Consider the following 18,859-nt stretch of genomic DNA (forward strand, 5'->3'; position numbering starts at 1 on the left):
CACCTCTTTTCTAGTTGAACATGGGAAAAAGAAGAACTTGCCATTCCTCTGAGAACAGTTCTATAAGGGGTCCTTGAGTACAGTCCTCCTAACATCTCTCAGGCCTGGTATGCACCCGAAGACTCACTCATTCCTGAGCCAAACTGCAGAGAGAGGAAAAATATTCGGTGGACGGAGTCCCACCATCAAGCTCTCCATAAGCTCTGAACACAGTCTGCTCTACCCTGCCTGCCTCCCCCAAGTCCTGAGACCAGAATCCTGGAGGCCTCACCAGTTCCTTTCAGTCCTTGCTTCTGTGCCCCACCTGCCAGACTGGGTTCTTGGAGCCAACGAGGCCTGAGCCACCGCTGAGCGGGTCATGCCCTCCAGGCTCCCAGCCACAGGTCCAGGGGGCTCCATCCAAATCACTGGGGGATGGTCCTCCAGCTACTCATCTTCCAGGGTCAGCATGTCACACAGTAGCCTGCAGCTGTCCAACTCCACTCTGGCTGGGAGGAGTCAGGGCCGAGGAAGGCTCAGGAGGGAGTGGGCGCACATCTATCTTGCTCGCTGTCAGGTGGCTGCTTAGAGTTACAACTCATAATAATGAAAATAACCACCATTTATTTCATGCCTGGTACCATGCTCAGCACTGGACACATTATCATTATCACATTTAATCTTGTTTATGCTCACAATGACCCTGCAAGGGAGGTTTTATGATCTGAGCTTTGTAGATGAGGAATTGAAGGTCCAGAGATGTTGGGTGGTTCAGTCAAGTTCATGTTACAAGGAAATAGCAGAGCCAGGATGGGGACCCAGGTCCATAATAATAAAAGCAAGGGCTTACATAACACACACTGTATGCTGGGCAGCGGGCTTTTCAGAATTATTTATTTAACCATGACTGGAATGGGACAGACCACTTAGGAAATTTGTCCAGGGTCAACAAAGGTAGTAAGTGGAAGGCTGGACCGGGATGGCGCTCATCTTGCCTCTTATCCACACTATGACCCCCGCTACTTACTGAGGGTGTTCCAGGGCCCACGAAATGGCCATCACTGGGAGAGAGCAAGTGGATGGAGTTGTTACGGACAGTGATGGCGTGAATAAACGGCAGCCCACTTTGCGAGATGGAACAGAACCACAAACACCAGGAATTGAAAGCCCCAGACAAAGCCAGCTCCAGCCTCCGCCTGCCGGGCCCTGGTTGCAAAATTAACCTCTGCTTTCTAGAAGCCCTGAGCCAGGGCCTCTCACAGACCACCTCTCACCTAGGGGCGTGCCTGCCACCTGGTAGTCACCTGGTCCAGGCTCTGTTAAAGGAGCCCAGCTCGCAGAGCCACAGCTCAAGAACAGTCTGTATCATTGTCCTGTCCTCATACCCAGCATCCTGAAGATGCCCTGTCCCTCTCAGCAGGCTCTAAACTAATGGCTGCAAAGTGAGTCCGGCTCCTCGGGGCCTGCCACCAGGCTGCACGTGGAGGAAGGACCGCTGTGGTTAGCACTGGCCATGCAAGGAGCTCCCAGCCAGGTCTGCTGAATATATCCTAGCTCCATAATTCTAACGGTGCTGGGGCATGGGGCCAGTCTGTGGGCCTGACCCTACCAAGATGCTGAAGTCATGGTCGTCCTTTTGGAAGGCTGGACATCTCCATGAGAAGGGGGGAACCCCCACTACCCCTTTTCCTAGAATTTGAGGGGCAGCAGATTTAGCTGCAGGTCAGAGCTAATGCAGGTCAGGAACATTCAGCAAACACTTCCTGAGGTCCTGCTGCTGCCAGGCCCCGGGTTAGGGGGAGGGCACAATGAGGCTTACAGGCAGAGGGTCAGAGAGACAAGGCGACATGCACACACATGTGGGAACCTTCCTCTGTGGCCCCCCACCTAACTTTCCAGCCTTGCCAAGCCCATCATGCCCACCCCTACACCTCACTGTCTGCTCTTAACACACTAGGTACTTATATGCCTCTATGATTTTGCCCTGGCTGTGCCTCATGCCTGCTGAACTTCTACGTATCCTTCATGCCCAGCTCCAACGTCTCCTCCTCCATGACTCCTTCCCTGATTTCCTCACTGGGGCAGCAACAGTCATTCCCTCCTGTGTACTCCCATATTAAGGACGCATCTCCAGGGGAGTGTTGAACTCATCTCTCCCACAGCTGTGCCCCCTGAGACTATGACTCCCTGGAGAATAAGTACATTGTCTGTATCTATGTCTCCAAGTTGAGCAGGTGTTTGGCCTGCAAGTGGGCTAGGGAAGGAGGGAGGGGCACAATGTGCTGCAGGGTTATGCCTCCACAGACCTCTGGGGCCTCAGGTGGCTTTCGAGGAGAAGACGGACTGATCAGATATGGATTTTAGAAAAAATGTCTTTGCTGAGAATATGGATTCAGTTATTCTCCCAGCCAATCCATCCTCCATATTCTCAGTGGAGGCTTTCTCCAGAGCATTCGCAGATGCCTATGGAATTCCAACTCCCAGCTGGGTATGGGAAGTGAGGAGGACACCAGGGTTGTCCTGAGGTTGCCACCTGGCCGACAAGATGAACCGTGGTGATGTGAACAGATGGGGGTGAAGGGTGGTGGGCAGGCTGACTGGACAGGCTGACAAGGTGTGAGAAGACTCCCTTGAAAGAGCGGTCCAGCAGCAGTTGGCACCTAGGACCAGAGTTTGGGAGGAAGGCCAGGTGGTGGACAAAGAGGGCCAGCGTCTGATGTTGGCTGCAGCCTGGGAACTCGAGGGGAGCGGCGAGGCCCTGCAGATCAGTGTACTCTCTCCATGGATCTCTGTGCTGTCTATTGTCAATTTCACCATCCCTGGAACTCAGGCTTCAGGAGGGCCGAGGCCTTGCCTGCCTGCTTCCCTGAGGTAGTTCCAGAATGGACTGGCACGTGGCACACTGTAGGTGCTCAATAAATGTTTGTTTATGCTGAAGGAGCCTTGAACATTGGGTTCTTAGGGATGCAGCTGGTAGAGGGGGAGAGCATAAGAAGGGGAAGGGGTTGCCACTGGGCCGGGACCTGGAGAGGCAGGAAGGGGCCCAGAGCACAGCCCTACGGCCCAAGGCCAGATGCCAGACAGCCAGCTGCCCAACAAGCTCAAGTTGCTAGGCCAAAGAGAAGAGGGTGAGAAGTGGGGGAGGCTTGGGAGACTGGAGAAGGCCAGTCCAAGGCCCACTGGGAACCAGGTTAGCACAGATTTAAGGCCAAAGTCAGGGAATCGCCCCCGCCCCCCACGCACATCCCCATCTCTGTCCCCGGCTCTGCATGGGCCACTTCAGCCCCTTGGTAGCCCCACCTATGCCAGGAGTCAGTACTGGCTTCTCTGACTTTCCAGGATTACCCTAACTTTCAAAAGGTCAGTTTATATGAAAATAGTCTCTCCCTTTTCTGTGCCCAGTCCAGTGCCTGGGACACAGTAAATACCCTTGAAGCTAGTAAATACCTGTCACTGGAAGTGATTTTTTAATTTGAAAAATACAGCTGGCTAGACAAACACCCTAGGGCTCCTTAACATTCCAGGGTCAGCAGCACTAATGACCAATCAGGGGCCCTGGTGCCGTGCAAGGACAGAGCTCCAGAGAGAGTGGTGACAGGTCTGGGCCAGGTGGAGTCAAGCCCTCAGATCTCACACTCCCAGCCTGGGTATTTTGTCTATGCTCATCAGTGGCTTGTGCCAAGGGAATGCACTGAGTGCCCTGGACACCACGTGGAGGCAGTGAGACTTTATTCTGCAAGCAGTAGGGAGCCACTGAAGGCTCTGAGGGGAGGGCAGTGATGAGAGCCACACTGGTGCAGGACGAATGAGCTGAGCATCAGAGAATGAGTTGGAAAGCAGGCAGTCAGGAGCCTGGTGGGGAGCCCTGCAGTGGCACCCAGCTCAGGCCTCATGCCCTGAAGGGCCCAGACTCCTTCTGCGCCTGAAAACTCAGCAAGGCAGGTGGGGTTCCAGGGTCGGGGGGTCTCTGGACGGCCTGGCAGATCACAACCCCTCAGCCTCAGTTTCTCTACCTGTAATCTAGGAGAGTCATCCTTCCCACAGAAGGTGGGGTGACAGGGTGAGGAATGCGTTTGGAAGCGTCAGAGCTGAGGGTCCCCCAAGCTGCCTCTGAGGGGAGCTGGCTCCCCCTCTCCCCTTCCCTCCGCATCATCAGGAGAGGTGCCCTGGGCCCTCAGTGAGGGAACAGAAGGACAGGCTAAATCCACCTCGAGTTAAGGTCAGTGAACAGCAAACAACTGAACAGGAATCGCCACAGCAGGAAAAGCAGGGCTGTTTTTTATTTCAGAGTGATGAGGAATCACAGGCCCTCTGGAGTGTGGCAGCTTGCAGGGCTCAGCCGGTGATGTGAGGGCCACACCACGGACTGGAAATGTCATTATCTGTTATTTACCACAACAAAGGACAAGAAGCTGCACAAAATTACCACTCTTGGTAGCAGCCACTGAACAGATTTGCCAACTGCTGCCTGCTGTTGGCATTCTGTTGACACTGCACTGACCAGGCCTGGGGAGAAGAAGAACTGAGCTTAGGTGCCAAGGGACCCAGGGGATGCTGGCCAGTGTCCCCGGGGACGAAGCCCGGCCAGTGTACCCGGGACAAGCCTACAGAAGCTTCTGCCCACTCAGTGACGGGCTGGCCTCACAGTGCCTCTGGTCCATGACTGGACAGACGCCCTCATGTGTCCAGCCCCTGCCCAGCCCCTCGCGGCTATGATAAAGCAGGGTAGGGTAAGACCCTTACTCTGTGGGGGGCCTGCTGCAGGGGGGCCATACCCTACCATGAATGAGGTTGGTCAGCCACTATCCCTTCCTCAGCATTGGGGACACTTAGCTAATAGCCTTGGCACCCCCTTGGCAAGCTCCCCAGTGCCTCCCTTCAGGGGTTTCCTGTATGTCTTTAGCTCCGCTTTCTGAAGGGTATATGGACAGAATTCCAAATGGAGCAGTAAGAGTAATTCTCTCTGGAAGATGGGTGTGATCGCTGGCCCCACCTTAGGGGTGGGGGCATGAGGGGCATGTGGCACTACAGAAACATCAAAGGCGGTGGGGGGGGGCTCTCAGAAGCACATGACAGCCCCGCACTGGCATCGTCCCACTAAGGACACAGATCGGTCACAGCCTGAGTCAAAGCAACTGGGAAGCAAACCCACCATAGCTTTAAAACGACCTGCTGAGCTGTTGTGTCCTGAGGGGCAGAGGAAGGCACGTTAGCTCACAGCTGGGCCACCCTGATCTGTGGGGCTGCTAGGCCCTGGGAGAAGGTTCTGGGGCTGGTAATGCTGCAGACCAGGACTAAGCCTGGGCTTCAAAGGAAGAAGCTGCTGGAAGGGTCTGAGAGAGCCTCTCAACCAGCCCAAGGGGGCCTAGGCAAGAACAAGGGGCCCAGAGGGGGTGGGGATTTTGATGGGGACACAGGGGGAGTTCAGAGCAGAGCTACGATGAGCTCTGGGTCGCTCACCACAGGTGCGGGGCAGCGCAGGCACAGCTGCGGGCCAGGTACTTCCCCTATGCATTTAGGCGTCCTTCCCCCACCCCATCCGACTAGCTGTGTAGTCGTCTGATTTTCACGGGAACCAAGGAGCCTTCTGGGAAATGAGCCTGACCCCTGCGCTCACCTGGATTTCAGCCATGAGTGTGTGTGTTGTGGGGAGGGATTCTGACTGCGGAGGCTAGACCTCACAGGGAGCAGGGTGGGAGGCAGCAGGAGTGGGGGGTGGGCAGCACCCCAGCCCCAGTCCTGTTCTCCAAGGGGTGTGTGAGCAGCTGGGAAAGGAGGGCCTACCGGGAAGTGTGAAACTCCCTAGTAGCTACAGCTCCTTAAGATGGAATTAGATTTACACATACAGACCTGGGGGAATATCTTTGATAGGTTACTAAGTGAAAAAAGATGAAAAAAAGGAAATCACAGTCCCATTTAAAAATAGGTATGTAGACACCTGTGCACATTTGTATGCATGTGGGCAGAGAAAGGTGCAGAAGGACAAACAGCCAGGCTGCTAAGGTCGGGGCAGGGTGAGGGAGTTGCTATTTTACACACTCTATCGTTTGACTTTGACAACTACCATGCAATTACTTGTGCCAGGCACTGTTTCTAAGAGCTTACCATATACATCACTCATTTCAATCCTCACACCACCACCTTATGAGGTAAGCACTATAATTATTCCCCATTTCCAGGTGAGAAGACTGAGGCAGAAGGGTGAAGTCACTTGCCCCAGCCAAGAGAGGAGAACCCGGGCAGCCCAAATCCAGGCCTCTTAACCTCTATGCAATATTGTAGATTGCTTTTTAAAATTCCAGGAACAGAGTACCAGAAAGAAAAAAAAGAAATGTTGTCTCACAAAATTCTTTAATACTCCGGAACACAAGTAAGCACCCCTAGGCCCAGCCCCTCATACCAGCGGGGGAAGGAAATCACACCCCTTCTCACTCCAGAGTGGCCTGGTGTCCTGAGCGGGGGCTATGGGGCTAGACAAGGGTTGGCACATTATTTAGGTAAAGGGCCAGAAAGTATTTTAGACTCTGTTGCAACTACTCAACCCCACCATTGCTGCACCAAAGCAGAGACGATATGTGAGTTAATGGGTGTGGCCTGGACCGACAGAACTTATGAACACTGAAATTTAAATTTCACATAATTTTCATGTGTTACAAGACAGCAGTTTTTTTATTTTTTCAGCCACTTACAAATGTAAAATCCATTCTAGCTCAGGGATTATACAAAAACAGTGCTAACCCCTGATCAAGTGGCACCCAACTCTTGGGTCCCTGGTGCAGGAGACGAACAGGGCAGGGCCACTAGGATGTTTGAGGCAGGCCTGGGGCATACACCCCAGGAGGGGACAGGAGTGTCAGTTCTGGAAACAAGTCAGAGCTAAAGCAGGCGTCCAGGTCCTGGCAGAGCAGGGACTCAGTATAAAGCCCAAGTGAGGGTCCAGTCAAGATGGAGCACAGAAAGCCCTGAACCATGCTGAAGATGATCCCACCAGGGCCAAGAGGGGACCGGGTGGTGCCTGCCTCACAGTGGAGGGGCGAGGCAGGGGAGAAGCCCCACCTCTGGAGGTCCAGCTCTCGCCCTCTGCCCCCACGCCCTGTCGGGCAGTTTCCCTGGCATTTATAGGGGTCGCTGCTTCTCGATGTGACTTCCCTCCCACCTGGGTGAGCTGACCGCACGTAGCAGATGCCCAATGACCAGACGTGGCTCACTTATTGCACAGAGAGGAGGCTCTGAGACTTCAACAGCGTAACACCCATGTGGGGACCACAGGTCGTAGAAATAATGTCTCCAGGCAAGTTGAAAGTTCAGGGGGAGAAGACAGCTGCCCCCTAATCCCACTCTGCCCCATTTGGTGGGGGTCTTCTCCAAAAACTGGACCCCTGCTCCCTCCCATGTTACTCCAGTCACCCCCATGACATCCTCTCTGGGCTGCTGATCTCCCTCCAGGGCCCCTCTTCAGACCTGCAGCCTGGGGTCTAGCCCTCAGACTACACAGTCCGCATGGGTTTCCCCAGGAACCTCAGTCCCCCTGCACCAGCCTCCCCACCTGCTCCTTCCCCAGCCCAGCCCAGGGCCCAAGGCCATCCGCAGAGCCCTCCAGAGACCCCCTGCGGCCAGGCAAGGGACTTGGCCTCCACACACCTGTTTCCTCCCTGCAAAGTGCAGATCCTGACCTCCCGGGGAGGTTCAGAGTCATGGGCTGGGCCACTGGGGATTGAGCGCTCAGTCCCTGGCAGCCTGTCTTCTCACGCTGTCTTTGGGCCTCAGTCCTGGCTCCTACTCGCAGAGCTCCTGCCCTTGTCATTGCTGACTGGCTCAGCCTCCAACAGGCTCTCTCCAAACTTCTGCACATTTCCTCCTCCCACTCTGTCTCTGGACTCAACCTCCCCAAGGTCCCCCCAGTTTGTCATCCCCAGTTTAGCACTCTTAATGGTGCTGCTGCCTACAGGTACTCCTCAGCCTGGTGCATGATCCTCACTTTAGTCGGTCCCTCCCCAAGCCTGCCTCTCACTCTTCGCCCCCCCACCCTCACTCACTCCTTATAGCTCCAAACCACCAGCTATGCCAGAACCACCAGTCCCTCTACAGAGCTGGGCCTCCTCCTAAAATGCCCTTCCCTGGCAGCTGGGTACCCACCCTCCAGGCCCGGCTGAAAGTCAGCTTCACTCTGTAGCCCCTCAGCTCACCCCTCTGCTCAGGATCACCCATGCCTTCTGCTTCTGCAGCATGCCTCGGGTGCGGCCACAAAGGCAGCAGCCTCCTTGAACAACAGCCCTTTCATCTGAGCTGCCTCCAGACTGGCCCCCAGTGTCCTTTCTCCTGCCTGACCTAATTCAGATGTAGAAGACGTGTGTTTGCGTCTCATTATGAAGATGGATTTTTTTCATTCAGCTACTGATGTTTCCTGAATTCTCGGAAAAAGTCACTTAATTTGTCTGCCTTGAGGGCCCTGGCTGCTTGTGTGCCGCCCTGGCTGCTTGTGTGCCGCCCCGGCTTCTTGGCAGGAATGACTTGGCTGCAGTTGCCGGGATCGGAGGATTGGACCCGACACCACGCAGCATCTTGGAACATCTGCCATGCTCGGGAGTCTGATGAACAGAACATCTCCATTAAGGCATACTTCTTTCTTGCTGTTCTGGTACCTGCAGAAGGGTTTGGACAGGGCGTGGGGGACACTCTCTGGATGACTTTCACTGCATCCCCATTTGAAAGGGAGGCCCTGGGAAAAATGCCCCCTCCTAACTTTTGTGCAGCATTGGTCAGATTATAAAATGGTGCACATGCCAAGGACAACGGTCTGATGGTTCCTCAGATAATTAAACAGAACTACTGTGTGATCCAGCAATTCCACCTCCCGTACATACCCAGCAGAAGTGAAAGCAGGGTCTCGAAGAGATACCTGCACACCCACATTAATAGGAGCGTTTATTCACAACAGCTAAAATGAGGAAGCAACCTGAGCATCCACTGATGGATGAGTGGATCAACAAAATGTTAGGTACAAATGGTGGAAATTATTTAGCTTTACAAAGGAAGGAAATTCTGACACATGCCACAACATGGGTGGACCTTGAAGACATGATGCTAAATGAATTAAGCCAGACAAAAAGACACCTACTGTGTGATTCTGCTTGTATGAGGTACCCAGAGTGTTCGGACTCAGACTGGAAGTAGGGTGGGCACCAGAGACTGGGCTGGGGGGCTATGTGTGGCAGGAACAGGGAGTTTAATGTGGAGAGAGTTTCAGTTTTGCAAGATGGGAGTGGTGATGCGAACAACATGAATCTCGATGCCCCCGACCAGTACACTAAAAAATGGTTGAAAAGGTAAATTTTATGTTATATATATCTAATCACAAATTAAAAATTAATTTTAAAAACTGCCTCTCACGTGGGGACTCAAGTTAATCTAAGGAGCAAGTTGGGCAGCAAAGGCCAGGCTACAGAGCCCTGAAGGGCCATCCGTGGGACCCTGTCCTCCCCGTGCCCACCTTGCCTTCTGTCCATTTCTCCGTTATGTGTGTTTTTTCCCACCCAGCCTCATCCACTCTGCACCCCTTGCCTGGGACACTTTGTTAGATCTGAAATTTTATTGTCATAGTTTTAGGCTCAGGCTCAAAGGTCACCTCCTTAAAGAGGCCCGTGCTGTGCATCCAAAATAAAATAACTGCTTTCCCATTCTCTCCCCACGGGCTGTTACAGTGCCTCCCCTGTTTCTTTTATATTTGTGCTGTGACCTTCTGGAATTATTCTCTTTGCTTGTTCTTGTCCATATCACCTTTCTAGGTCATAAACTCCATGGGGGTGATATAGTACAGCGGTTAATAGCAACGATGCCTAGAACCAGACTGCTTGGGTTCAAATCCTGGCTTCACAGCCTACTAGCTGAGTGACCTTGGGCATGGTATTTAACCACTCTGTGCTTCAGTTTCACCATCTGTAAAAGGGAGATACCAGTGTTGACTCCACAGGGTTGTTAGGAGTACTGAATGAGTTAACATGTGAAAAGTCCTTAGAACAGGGCCTGGCATAGTGAGTGAGAGAAGTACTGGCTCTTGTTATCACTAGTGGGGTTATGATGGCAAGGCTGCCTCCTGCCATCACATGGTATCTCTAGGGCCGGCCATACAGTCAATACCCAAAAACACACTGGAATGAATCAGCGAAACAGTTCTGCAGCGAGACAAGCCCTTCATGAAATTCAATTTCCTTTGCAAGGATTGGCCTATGGAGCTAAGCTGGTTCCAGGGGAGGTAAAGTCTCCCAGGGGGGCTGCCCCATTCTCCTGCTCTCACAGGGCCTTGGTCCCCCTGAGGAGGGTGCCACCCAGCCCCAGGTGTTTAGCTTTGCACTGGGAACATCGTGAGAACATTTGGGCTGCTTCTGAAGGTCTTAGGGAAGTGGCTGAAAATACTGTCTCCTCCACGGTGGTGAGGGCAGCCAGCTGGTCACTGCTGGCAATGGACAGAGTACAGGTGGGGCAGGGGCAGCCTCCAGACAGGGCCATCTGGCTGCACCTGGGGTCCCCAAAGTCATTTTCTGTGCTGACATATGCACCCACTCTTTCGCCTTAAAGTGACTTCTCCTGTGTTCTTGCTTTGTTTTTATCGATTTTTCCTGAAAATATTATTTTATCTTTTACGCTTAAATCTGAAATCAATCTGGAATTGACTTTTGTGCCTAGCATGAGGTAGAAGTCAAGATACATTTTTTCCATACGAAGTCCAAATAATCTTGCATGATTTTTTCAAAGTACCATTCTTTTCCCACTGAATAGCAGTGACCTCTTTTGTCACCAATTGATCTTTTTATTTTCTCTCATTTTTGTCTCAGGTGTATAGAGATATCGACTTTCTTGTACATTAAACTTGCACACAATAACTTTGCTAAATTCACCTACTATGTCTAACCGTTTGTATTAAGATTCTTTCAAACATTCTAGTTATTTAGTCATGTTATTCATGGGTAGTGACAATTTCAGTGATTTTTTTTTTCTAATCCTTATGCCAAACATTTCTTTTTCCTGAATGATTGCACTAGCTTGGCCTCCCATATAATATTGGATCAAGTGGTGAACTTACCTGATTCTTGATTCTATGAGAAGTTTCCAATATTTACCCATCAAGTATGCTGTTTCTTCTTTCTTTAGAAAGATTCCCTGCTTCTCCAAGTAAGGAAAAGCACTAGGTGTGAATAGCCTGGTTTGAAGGGATAGAGGTGCAGCAGGCACAGCGAATGCCCCTGGGGACCCAGCTTCCCGTGCCCTGGCCGGTGACCCACGCAGGCCACACCACCTCAGCGGAGCCCCTGTTCTCCAACTCTGACGGGAGAACCTCCCTGCTTCCCTTGCAATTTTGTCGAGGACTAGGTATCTTTTGTGAAAGCACTTTATAAACATCACAAGGTAACACAACGGCCTCAGTGTTAACCGTCTGCAAACTGAGAATGGTCTGAGCGAGGGCGCAGGGGAGCCTGAACTGGGGAACGTGTGTGTGTCTGGGGTGGGGGTGTGTGTGGAGTGTCTGCTGTGGTGATGGGCGTGTGCTGTAGGGGGTAAGGTGGGAGGGTAGGGAGGGGTGCGCTGCAGGGGGCGTGGGGGGAGGGCAAGGGGAGCCAGACAGGCAGAGGGAAGGCCGGGCGCCTTTAGGTGCTCATCACTGCCCTGAGCCGGGCCGGGACCCGAGCGCAGGCGTTTTCAAACCCAAGGAGACTCAGAATCCCCTGAGTGCTTGTTAGACACAGATCACTGGCCCCACCCCGCTCAGTGTGTGCTATGGATGGATCGTGTTCCCTCAGAATTCATGTGTCAAAGTCCTAACCCCCACTGTGATGGTGTTTGGAGGTGGGTCTTTGGGGGATCGTTAAGGTTCAGTGAGGTCATGAAGGTCCTTGAGACAGGATTGGTGGCCCCAAGATTACTGCCAGCTGCCCTGCCGGGGTTCTGGGCTGACCTCGGCAGGACACACCTCAGTGCCTTGAGCAGGGTAGGGGGAAGGGACCAGCCAAAACCTGATCCCTGCAGGACTGGTCCCTACCCTCCAGTGCTCCTCCATCCTGGGCAGAGGGTGCCTGACCCCCAGAGCTGGATGAGTACAGGGCAGCCGCATCCTCTCTCACAAGGCTTCAGCATGCATTACCGAGACCACTGTTTCAAAGGCAGGCTCCTCTGTGCTCACACCATGGAATACATTTTGACTGAGACCAGAAAGAAATCCGATTGCTTCCCAGGCACAGGGAAGCCATCCTGGGCTCAGGTGGGTTTTCCTGCAGCCCTGCCCAGTCTCCCCATAGTTGGTGAAACCAGACTCTCAATTAAACTGAAAGCTGGCTGACTCAGATCCTAAGGAATTAGAAGTGCCAGGCCTCTCTAATTAACCAGCCAGCCCCTCTCCCTTCCCACCACAGCTCTCTGATAATGAGGACAGCCAGCCTCGGCATGCAGGCCCAATTAGGAGGAGACGTGGCGAGGACTGACATCAGGGTTCTACCTGCACATTCATTAGTTTGATGCTGCTGAATGCTGCCAGGGCTCTTGCTGGGGGTGGCCAGGAGCACCTGAGGCTCTGGCCTCAGGCCTGGATCTGGACACTTCCCATGTCAGCAATCTCCTCCACATCCCTTCTTAGCAGCCTGCATGCCTCCCGGCACACAGGGTTATAGGCACTGCAAAAGGTGAGCAGGTGGAGGACCTGAATAGACATTTTTCCAAAGAAGACATACAGATGGCCACTAGGCACATGGCAAGATGCTCCACATCACTAATCATTAGGGAAATGCAAATCAAACCACAATGAGGTATCACCTCATACCAGTCAGAATGGGCCCTATCCAAAGGATAAGAAAGAACAAGTGTTGGGTGAGGATGTGGAGAAAGGGAATCTTCCTACACTGTTGGTGGGAATGTCAATTGGTGCAGCCCCTGTGGAAAACAGTATGGAGGTTCTCAGAAAACTAAAAATAGAAATACTATATGATTCAGTAATTCTACTTCTAGGAATTTACCCAAAGAAAACAAAGTCTCTGATTTGAAAAGACATATGCACCCCTATGTTTATTGCCACATTATTTACAATAGCCAAGATCTGGAAGCAACCAAAGTGCCCATCAAGAGATGGACAGATAAAGAAGATGTGAGTCCTACACATGATGGAATGTTACTCAGCCAGAAAGAAGGAAAAGACCCTTGCCATTTGCAACAATATGGATGGACCTAGAAGGTATTATGCTAAGTGAAATAAGCCAGGCAGAGAATGACAAATACCATATGATTTCACTTATATGTGGAATCTAAAAACAAAATAAAACAAACAGAACAGTAATAGACTCATAGACACTGAGATGTGACTGGTGGTTATCATAGGGAAGGGGTTAAGGGGGTGGGTGTAATACGTGAAGGGGATAAAGAGGCACAAAATCTCAATCATAATATAAATTAGTCACAGGGACAAATATATAGCATAGAGAATACAGTCAATAGTTCTGTAACATCTTTTTATGTTGACAGATCATAACTACACTAGTTGGGATGAGCATTTAATAATGTAGATAATCGTCAAATCACAATTTGTGTACTTGAAACTGACATAACATTGTATCTCAACTATACTTCAATTAAAAAAAAGGTGGGCAGGTGGAAAGTGGAGATGGAAATTAACAGGGAGGCTCCCCATAAACTGATGAGCCCAGAGTGTTGGGCCCCCGATGCTCCCAATCAGGCCCAGGACCCCGGGGCTCACGGCCTCCTGGGGCTGCCTCCGCAACCCCGACTACAACTGTAATTAATTACCCATAATCACTTAACACCGTCCTCCCAGAGAGCAGGGATCTGTGTGTCTTTACCTTGTATTCCCAGTGCCAACACCAGTCCGCACACAATAAATATTTGCTGGATGAGCAAATGGATGACATGCTCTCTGTCCTCCCAGACAGGAGAGGCCCTCCAAGGGCTAAAGCTTTGCAGGGGGATTCTGACACTGTCTGGGTCTGTGTCCTGATTCTCTACCGACCTGGCTCCTAAGCGACCACCACCTGGCAAAGTGGCCCCAGGGACTGCCCCCTCTCCTCAAGTGCAGCTTAGCCCTCGGAGGACTCTTCTCCCTGAGATGTCAGCTCTGCCCCATGTCTTCCCGTCTCCAGGATCTCACCCCTGTTTCTTCTCCAAGGGTCCTGTTTCTAAGTTAAATCTGATGTCATCTCCCACGTTCTTTCTTCATTCCTCACACTTCTGCCTGTCCTCAGGGTCTGCATCCTCAGTCAGCACCTGCCCAGCCCATTTCCAGATATGTGCCTCTGCTATGCTGTTCTCTCCTCCCCGGAATGCCCTTTGCTCTGCCCTTGGCCTCTCAGAAGCCCACACAGCCTTCAGAAGTCAGCTCCTCCAGGCAGCCCTCCAGATTGCTCTCAGTCCTGGAACCCTGTTCCCAGCTATGGTCAACATCACTCTAGAGAATACTATCTGCCCACCTTGACCATCAGGGTCTCACGGAAGTGACTGTTCTGGACACCTGTCTATTTGGATTCCCCAAACCCAGAATTAGTCCACAGGCTGAGTAAGTTACTGAGTGTTAATGTTTATGAGGAACTGACACAGAAACTGAAGTGTTTCCCTGCTGGCTTAAGACATCCAGTGCTGGAGAGCTACAAAGGCTTCTGGAGTCTTTTATATAAAATATGAAAAATATGGACTCAACTGGGAACTCCAATTTTAAGCTTAAGAAAACATGAGTTTTAAGAAGGAGAATGTGGGTGGCATGGACTGAATTATGTCCCTGCAAATACTGACGCCCTAACCCCCCATGTGACTGTACTAGAGACAGGATCTTTTACAGGTAATTAAAGTTAAATGATGTTGTAAGGGTGGCATGCTGACCCAATAGGAGTGGTGTCCTTAAAAGAAAGAGGCCAGAGCTCGATCTCTGCCATGTGAGGACACAGGGAGGGCACGGGGAGAAGGTGGCCCTCTGCACGCCAAGAAGGGTCCTCACCAGAACCTGCAGCAGCCAGCACTGTGCTCTTGGACTTCCCAGCCTCCAGAACTGTGGAAACCCAACTTCTGTTGTTGAAGCCACCCAGTCTGGTAGTCTGTTATGGAAGCCTGAGCTGACTATGACATGGGGTGTCACAAATCTATCTGAGATGTATGGGAGGTCAGTTCCATCCTTTGTAAAGCGTGAGCTGTCTGAACAGCTGAGACTTTGAAGTGGATTAATAATAATGGTGATAATAGCCACAGGTGTCCTTTATTGAGTATTGGAAATGGAAGGGAAGGTTTTCCCCTGCATGAGCTCATCTACTCCCCTTACCTACCCAATGATGATGCAAGATAGGCACAGGTGCAGAAGCAGAAGCCCAGAGAGGTTAAGGAACTTGTACAGGTCACGTCTCTGTGGCCAAACTGGGACTGCAACCCAACTCCATCTGCACTGACATGAAACAGCACTCGCTGGCAAGTGCAGGAGGTCTGCCACCTCCTCACTGCAGGGTGGTCCAAGTGACCCCTCACCCTGACCCACTTTTGGTCTAGGACCCTCTTTCCCTTCTAAGACCCTCAACCACCCCTCTAATCCTTTCCCATCTGCTTAGAATACACTGAAGAGGCTGATTCTCTTAACAGTGGCCCCATCCCTATGTTGCCTTCTTCCCAGCCCCGTCATCTCCCAATGACAGCCATTGCCGCCTAACTCACCTCCTGCTTTGACTCGTTGTCCCCCTGCAATCCACTTGCCAGACATCAGCTAGGCTCATCTCTTAAAAGCACAAATCAGATCGCAGCACACCCCTGCTTAAAAAGCTCCCTTGGCATCTCACGAAACTGAGAATCAAATCTCCACTCCTGACCTTGACTTAAGAAGCTCTGTGTGATCGGCAGGCCCACCTCTCACTCCCTCTGCCCCAGATGCCTTTATTAGTTCCTTCAACATGCCCAGCTGGCTTCTGCCTCAGGGCCCTCGTGCTTGCTGTTTCCTCTGCCTGGAACACTTCTACCCAGCTCTTCCGAAGCGGGCTCCTGCTTGTGTTCAGGGTCTGAGTTCTGAGAGGCCCTCCCAGTCACACTGTGTCGCATTGTCCTGTTGTAATTCATCACAGAGGCCTGGGTCAACTCAACATTATTTTATGTTTATTTGTTGTTTCTCATCTCCCACCCTGGAAAATGACCTCTGTGAGAGCAACGATTTTGTCTGTCTTGTTCATGGTACTGCCAGCATCTAGGACAGGGCCTGCACACAGCAGGTCCTCTACTAGTTGTAGAATGAATGAATGAATGAATGAATGAATGAATGAATGAGACAATCTTCCAAAGGATGGATAAATAATATTCCCCAGAAGCCCAACATTCGGCTGTGAACCCAACTAGCACCCTGTCCTTCCACTTTTACTCAGAAACAAGTTCCCTTAGAAACGCAAAGTGCTCCTTGCCTTGCTGCCCAAGCAGAGACCATGTCCTCAGCCTGCTGCAAAGTGAGAACAATTTCAAATGGAAATGTCCACTGGCCCAGCCCAGGGCTCTGGGGTGCCATAGGGTGGTGGGTGGTGAGACTGTCTGGAAGAACACTCCCCCCGCCCTGCCACCACATGCAGCTAAGGTCCTCCCCTGGGATGGCTGCCGTTGCCCAGGAATGGCTGTCCAAGGAGCAGCTGGCAGGAACCCTTCTGCACCCAGGACCAGCAGCCTGCCTCTGTGGCAGAGGCCCTAGACTTTCCCAGATAAGGCTCTGCCCTCTCATCATGGTCTCACACACCTGAATGTTGACAGCAATTGTGGGGGTGACAGGCAGAAGGCAGAGATAAGCTGCTGGGCCCCATAGTCCCAGGCAGAAGTTGCAAAACACGGCCCCACCAGCTCAGATGCCAGAAGCAAGGTGCTCCCAAGTCCCTGTGCCCGCTCCCTCTGGTGGCCTCTGGGCCAGGGCCTGTGCAGGGCTGGAGGGGGAGTGAGCACACGAGCGCCCACAGCCACCATGACATGGAAGGCCCGTGGCACATCCACTCTTCCGGGGACCCTCCACCATTAACCCACCTTCCCCAGCCCGGTTCACCACATGGCCTAGAGCAGGGAGAAAGATGACCTTAGCTGAAATCCTGGCTGTCCCACTTATTAGTTTGGTATATTAACCTCTTTGCACCTGGTTCTCTCATCCAGCTTTTGAATGCCACTGAAAATGCTCGTCAAGGTTGCTAAATGGCCTCCATGTTGCCAAGTCCACGTTTACTTCTGTGACTTCTCCGTATTTCACAGTCCTCTCAACTCCTACTGCCCTACCCCCAGTCTTCCCTCCCCTCTGAATTCTTCCCACAATTCATTAGTTCCTGAAATCTTATTTATTTGATCATTATTTGTTTTTGGTTCCCTCAGCCAATGTAATCTCAAGAGAGAAGGTTTCTTTCTCTGACTTGTTCACCAAAATAATTCCAGGCTTAAGACAGTGACAGGCACATAGAAGTTAACCTGAGAGTGGCTTCCAGTAAAACCAGGTGAAAAACAAAAAAGAGGAAGACCTGATATCTTAGTGACAGTGTCTCTGACCTAGGAAGGCACTGGAGGGAAGCCCTGTGATGACAGGTAGACAGCCGACTAGTTTAGGCTGGAGCAGATATAAGAGTTGAGAAGGATTTTTGGCAGGGAAAAAAAAGTAGGCTCCATGCAACAGTAAAATTGAGATGCTAAATAACCTTGAGGGATGAAAGGCATATTATTCTTTGGTCAATATAAAAAGAAAGGCAATTAGGAACTCCAGGGGGAAAAAAAGCTATTTTAAGAAGTCTTGCACTCAGTATGAAACAGTTTAGTACATGGTACAATTTAAACAATCCATGGAATATAAAAAAGGAGAAAATCCATTCAGTCTTGCTGTAAAGATCATTTTCATCTGAGTGCCCAAGAATCAAGAGAGTAGATCAGCAGAACAGAAGGTATAATCCTAGCATACTGTTTGCCCCTGAGGAGAATTGTATTTATTTAATAATATCTAGTAACATTTACTGACTACTTATAGGTAAGACAAGGTTTTAAGGGCTTTGCATATAATATTCAAGCCTCACAACTCTCTAAGGTACATACTATCATTATCCCTATTTTACAGGTGAGGAAGTGAGGTTTGACACAATGAACAAGGTTCCTGGGTCACGAATAGGTGGAAGAGCTAAATTCACACTCAGATTTGTGCGATCCAAAGGCACACTCTCCAGAGCTGACCGAGGAGCCAGGCCATTCGGCCTGTATGCCCCAAGCCTTGCCCAGAAGGGTAGGACACGAGGTGCGCACACACGCACACTAAACACACGTTCCTGGAAGCCAGGATGCAAAGCTGCAGAGCAGCAGGTCTGGGCCAGGCCATAGCCAGAGCAGGGCCTTACCTTCCTGCAGTCTTTGCAAAACACCGAGGAGCTGCCCAGGAAGCCCAGCACCTCCCCACACAGCAGACACTGGGAGAGGCCGTTCCCCATCACATTCCGCCTCATGGTCTCCAGCCGCTCCACCAGCCGCCTGCCACAGGGGAAACAGAGTCAGACGGAATGTGCTTCCCTTCTCCCACCCAGCCCTGCCCAGGTCCAGCCGCCAGGGGACCCCAACCCTCTGCCATGACCCCGTGCTGTTCTCTCACCTGGGGTACTGTTCTCTGCCCCACCCCACCCCCTGGCTGACTTCAAGTCATTCAGTCATTCACTGACTATTAACTGAGCACCTATAACATACCAGGTACTAGGAATAGTGTAGCAAACAAACCCAAGACAGACATGGTGTCTGCCCTCCTGGGACTTATATTCAATAAAGGGAGAAAGTCTATAAACAAGTAAATAAACTGACTTCAGATGGGGAAAGCACTATGAGATAATAAATTGGTGGGGTGGGAAGCCTGCATGGGACGCGCTTCTGTCAGGCG

The 18,859-nt window shown here is 51.5% G+C and overlaps 1 protein-coding gene across 11 annotated transcripts in view; it reads right to left on the reverse strand.

Annotated features, from left to right (window-relative positions):
• Positions 1–18,859, reverse strand: part of RPH3AL (rabphilin 3A like (without C2 domains)) — a 165,160-nt gene that overhangs the window by 89,454 nt on the left and 56,847 nt on the right. For all 11 annotated transcript variants that reach the window (XM_073235055.1, XM_073235051.1, XM_073235054.1 and 8 more), the window contains one exon: positions 18,333–18,462. In XM_073235055.1, coding sequence (XP_073091156.1) covers positions 18,333–18,462 — 130 coding nt within the window. The remainder of the gene's footprint in view (positions 1–18,332; positions 18,463–18,859) is intronic.

Source organism: Manis javanica, chromosome 4, assembly GCF_040802235.1.
Source record: "Manis javanica isolate MJ-LG chromosome 4, MJ_LKY, whole genome shotgun sequence".
Classification (NCBI taxonomy): Eukaryota; Metazoa; Chordata; class Mammalia; order Pholidota; family Manidae; genus Manis; species Manis javanica.